Consider the following 5498-nt stretch of genomic DNA (forward strand, 5'->3'; position numbering starts at 1 on the left):
AACCATGTGACGCTGCATGTGATGACTCATGTTTCTTGGAATTGTGTGACGAACCACTTCAAAATAAACGGTAACTGTAGCAAAACGAGTCATAAATGTTGTGTCTTCATCGAGTTTAGAGCAATAATTTGCTTTTTTTGGAAAATAATTGTGTATAAATTGTGTATTGAACACCAACGTGATTTTATTACCACAAATATTACTTTCTTTGTCGCTCTTGTACATTATTGTTACTTCTACTATTTATTAATGATTTTGGGCATTTTTTGATTTGACTTCATTTACAGACATGAAGAAAGGGGATTTAAGCGTTTTATATATGTCCATATATATAAAACACTGTATATAGCAAATAATCTGTGCATTTTGGTCAATATTATATTGTATTATAATATAATATTTTAGTCAAGAAAAACAAATCATGTGACAAGAAATTAAAAATTCCACCTCAAGATACTTTGATCTTTAAAAAATATATCATTATGACATTATAAACCTGATTTTTGTTGTCAATTCTGATTTAAATAGTTCAATCCAACTTGGTGCCAAAAATGTCCTCTTCAATGCTGTTTGGTTTCAGACAATCTTATTTAAATAGATTTAAATCAAACTACTGTAAACTTTATTAAAGGAGTGATAAAATAATTCGTATTTTACATGCTCTTTTCAAATACTGTAAATAATCATATTAAATACATGTTATTGCAGCCTTTTCATGAGATGTATAAGTAATATATAAGTAACAACAGCCTGGGATTATCTGTGTCTAACCTGGAGCCCCGCCCCCTTGACCATGACCCCGCCCCCTCTGGGAACACACCCAAGGTGATTATCGCGATAATTATTCCATCATGTCACCGTTGTCTTTGTGTGTGTCTGTGTGTGTGTGCGTGTGTGGGGGTGTGTGTGTGTGTGTGTGTGTGTCAAAGTAAATGAAGCGTATGATTAATTAATGCATTAATTGCAAAGACAGTGAATGAGTGAGTGAAGGAATTCCTGCTGCAGCCATCAATTAATCATCTGTGTGTGTGTGTGTGTGTGTGTGTGTGTGTGTGTGTGTGTGTGTGTGTGTGTGTGTGTGTGTGTTTGTGCGTGTGAACTGTAGCTCCTGAAATGAATTTGCTCAGTAATGCAACAAATTACAAGCGCTTTGATTATGTAAACACACACACTTAATCAGTCGTTGTGTGTCGACCAATCCCCGATCACTTCCTCATCTTTGTCCAATCAAATCGTTCTGTTTCTGTCCTCGTCACAATATGAAGTTCAGATGAAAATATCATATGCTCCCTGAGGTCAATAGATAATCTTAATCTGACTCTCTTCGTGATTCTGAATCTATTTCGTATCATAATGACGGCTCTGATTTTAAATCTGATTTTGTTTCTTTTAAAAAATGAAATTCAGATTCAGTTGTTGATTCTTGTGATGATTCTGACACTGATTCAGATTCTATTCCTTAATCGGCTCATGTTTATGATTCAGATTCAGCTCATGATTCTAATACAGTTTAAATATCTAACTCTGATTCTGATGCTAATTCAGATTCTATTTCTTATTCTGATTTTGTGCCTGATTCTGATTCTCAATCAGATTTTTTAATAAATTATTATTCTGATTTTGGATAGTTTTGATCATGATTCCAATATTTTTCTTAGATATTTATCTACCTCTGATTCTGATTCTATTTTTAATTCATTTTTTGTTCACTTCTGATTCCATTTCTTATCCTGATATTATTATTATTATGTTTTGATTCTGAATATTACTCTGATTCTAAATCTGTTGTTGATTCTGATTATTTTTCTGATTTCAAATGTTTTGCTGTTTACATTCAAACCTTTTCCTTTATATTTGCTGTAAAGTCTGTGAATGTCCTCCTTTAAACGCTCTGAATCACATCATCTCTAAAAAAGATGTGTTGTGACACCTCGGTGTGCGATGATGATGATGATGATGATGATGATGCAGAGGTGAAAGGTTAGAGAACAACAACACACACCAAAAAAGCCTCAAATATCCATTTAACTGCAGCTTTGAATAATTTATCAAACCCAAAAAAAATCAATCATTTCCCTGCGCGAGATCATCATCATCGCCCCCACAAATTTGCATTTTTTCGCACGCGCAGACAGGGAAACGGCGCAGTTGTGCGCATGTAAGTGATTGTTGGCGATCGCGCGCACCTTCTTCTGCAGGTGTTTCTTTTTCTTTCTTTTTTTTTTTTTTTTTTTTAAACAGTGCATCTTCACAGAGCGCACGCTGAGGGGGGGGAAGGGGGCGTGGCCAGTGGCGTGATTGGCCGCGGCGCCCTGACGGATGGAGCGAGGTTCCGCCAATGAGGAGGAGCGTGCGCGCACGCGCTCCAATAATAAGAGCTGGAGGCGAAGAGGAGCATCTTTATTATCATCTGCAGGAGGTGAAGGAGGCAGGAGATCCTCAGGAGTTTTACCTCGCCTCCCTTTTTTTTCTCACCGGAAACTGTGTCCACGAGATTCTTCTCCTCCTCGGAAAACTCCCGAGTTTTTCGACCCTCTCTCTGAGGCGTTTTTTCATCGGAGAAATCCATCCAGCACGGAGCCGCACGAGGACGACGCCGCCGCACCGCGAGCCTCCCTAAACCTCCGCAATCATGATGTCGATGAACAGCAAACAGCCTTTCAGTATGCACCCCATGCTGCACGAGCCCAAGTACACGCCGCTGCACTCGAGCTCGGAGGCCATCCGCAGAGCGTGTCTGCCCACACCGTCGGTGAGTCACCAAACTCCAAAATCCTCACCTTTACGAACAAAACTTCATTGACAAAATGGGAAAAAAAAGAAATGTAAAGAAAATGACACAAACTACCTTTTTTATTTGAAAATGTGCATTTAAACGCCATTCTATTGCGTAAATGTCCGATTAAAACCTAAAAAGTGCAGGAAAGTCTGACTTTAACTTGTGTCAGGACGCATTTCAGTTAAAATATCGTTTGTAAATTATTACACAGAACGAAAATTTAACACATTTTAACGATATTCAAGAGAAAAAATTCATTTTTTCTACTTTTGAAGTCAAAAAGTTTAAAATCTCTGAATCGGCAAAAAAAATAACAGTCATGATAACAAAAAGTAGTTTAAAAAAATTAAATTGTAACATGAAATAATAATAATCGTTAAAAAAAAACAGTATTGGATGTGGACAATCTTTACGCACAAACTTCGTGCGTAAAAACGCACTAAAAGCGTCTGTATTTATGTCTGTGAGCGCGTGTTTTTTTTCATAATTTCCTCAACATTCACATTCAAACTCACCTCCCGTCTCATTTCATTTCATTGTGGGCAGAAATTATTCAGGAGATCGTAAATATTAATTTTAGATGAATATCCAAACACACATTGACACACTTTTCCGCCGAAAGGGGAAATGGAATTAAAAGCAACACAAACACAGCAATGGTTTATTTTTTTGAATTTCTATTTAAAATAAAAACACACACGACTTTGGAGTTAATTATTTATTTTTTTATTAATCCAGTTTGTGAAGTTTGACAAACATGAAGAAAACCTAACAATGTCTGCAAGAATTTAAAATAAACGAATAAGGTAGATTATTTACGTTTATTCTCAAATAAACTCCAAAATGTGTCGATTTAATTGTGAAAAAAGCAGTTTGGATATTTGATGAATAGATTAATCTTTTCCTTGTAATGTGAAAGTTTCACTTGAGATTCCTGCGTAAAAATCGTTTTTTTTTGTGGAAATTAAATCATTAAAACCTGATATTTATTCTTTCCTTTAAGAACATTGAGGTTTTTTTAAACGTATATTGTGTTCCGTGCGTAAAAGTCAGATTTATTCATGGTTTGTGTCGAGAAATCATTAAAACCTGATCATTAATGAGTAGAGCGATGTTTTCTTTTGGATGAGATAAAAAGATGATTATATGAAGGGTTTTATCTCAGAAATTCTACATGAAATCCGTGCGTAAAAGTCACACGTGTCATGATGTAAGGAGATGGTTTAAATTGGATGATTGTTAATCGGATTAAATCTGACTCCTCGCCTCTCGTACCCCCCGCAGCTGCAGGGCAACATCTTCGCGGGCTTCGATGAGTCGCTGCTGCAGAGAGCCGAGGCTCTGGCCGCCGTGGACATCGTGGCGCAGAAGAGTCACCCGTTCAAACCGGACGCCACCTACCACACCATGACCACCATGACGAGCATGACGTGCACGCCCACCTCGTCCTCCGCGCACCTGCACCACCCCTCCGTGCTCACCTCGCACCACCACCACCCCGTGCACCACCAGTCGTCGCAGGGCCTGGATGGCGACCTCCTGGACCACCTCACGCCCGGCATCTCCCTGGGAGGCATGGCCGGCTCGGACGTCTGCTCGTCGGCCTCGCACAACGCGCACGCCGCGCACATGTCCGCCATCAACCACATGCAGCACCACCATCACCACTCGCAGTCCATGAACATGCACGCGCACGGCCTGGGCTCGCACGGCTCGCTGGGCGGCTCCGGCCTGGACGCGGAGCCGGACCCGCGCGAGCTGGAGTCGTTCGCGGAGCGCTTCAAGCAGCGGCGCATCAAACTCGGCGTGACGCAGGCGGACGTGGGCTCGGCGCTCGCCAACCTCAAGATCCCCGGCGTGGGCTGCCTGAGCCAGAGCACCATCTGCAGGTTCGAGTCCCTGACGCTGTCGCACAACAACATGGTGGCGCTCAAGCCGATCCTGGAGGCCTGGCTCGAGGAGGCGGAGCGCGCGCAGCGGGAGAAGATGGCCAAGCCGGAGATCTTCAACGGCGGCGACAAGAAGCGGAAACGCACGTCCATCGCGGCGCCGGAGAAGCGCTCGCTGGAGGCGTACTTCGCCGTGCAGCCGCGGCCCTCGTCGGAGAAGATCGCCGCCATCGCGGAGAAGCTGGACCTGAAAAAGAACGTGGTGCGGGTTTGGTTTTGTAATCAGCGGCAAAAGCAGAAACGGATGAAGTTTTCCGCCACGCACTGAGAGCGCGAGGGAAAACAAACAAACAAACAGAGACAAATCAGCTGCTGCGTCACTGTCAGAAAAACAAAAACAAGGTACACCGTTGTGCCTTTTTTTACTCATTCCACCTTTTTCTGACATGAAAAAGTCACTTTTTAGAAACTGTCTTCTCTAATCCGATTACCTTCATTCTTTTGAACCAGAATGATTGTTTTCGAGACTCGTTCACGCACTCGTGGGTAATCTCGTTGGCTCCAGAAGAGGAAACAAAGTATTCAACACAAATCTTCATTTTTCATCTTCACCTTTAATTCCTCACAGGAACTTTTTTTATTATTATTTTTTTTTCTGGAAGATTCAACATCAGGATCCAACGGTGTACCTTTGTTTTTTTTTTTACATCATTTAAAAATAACAACATTCATTCTGACAGTGGAGCGTCGTTGGCGCGTGCATCACTGGGAAACAGAACTCACTCACGAGCTCCCTGCTGCACGCGACACTTTTCTTCCACCTGTGACGA

At 41.5% G+C, this 5498-nt stretch overlaps 1 protein-coding gene across 1 annotated transcript; it reads left to right on the forward strand.

The window, feature by feature from the left end:
- Positions 1 to 2632: 2632 nt before the first annotated feature.
- pou4f4 (POU class 4 homeobox 4) lies at positions 2633 to 4996 on the forward strand (the record flags this gene model as incomplete). The annotated part of the gene is made up of 2 exons (XM_083889001.1): positions 2633 to 2752; positions 4064 to 4996. The coding sequence occupies 2 exons, from the start codon at positions 2633 to 2635 to the stop codon at positions 4994 to 4996; spliced, it is 1053 nt and encodes a 350-aa protein (XP_083745127.1).
- Between the last annotated feature and the right edge of the window lie 502 nt (positions 4997 to 5498).

This window comes from Microchirus variegatus (assembly GCF_963457635.1).
Source record: "Microchirus variegatus genome assembly, chromosome: 5".
Taxonomy (NCBI): Eukaryota; Metazoa; Chordata; class Actinopteri; order Pleuronectiformes; family Soleidae; genus Microchirus; species Microchirus variegatus.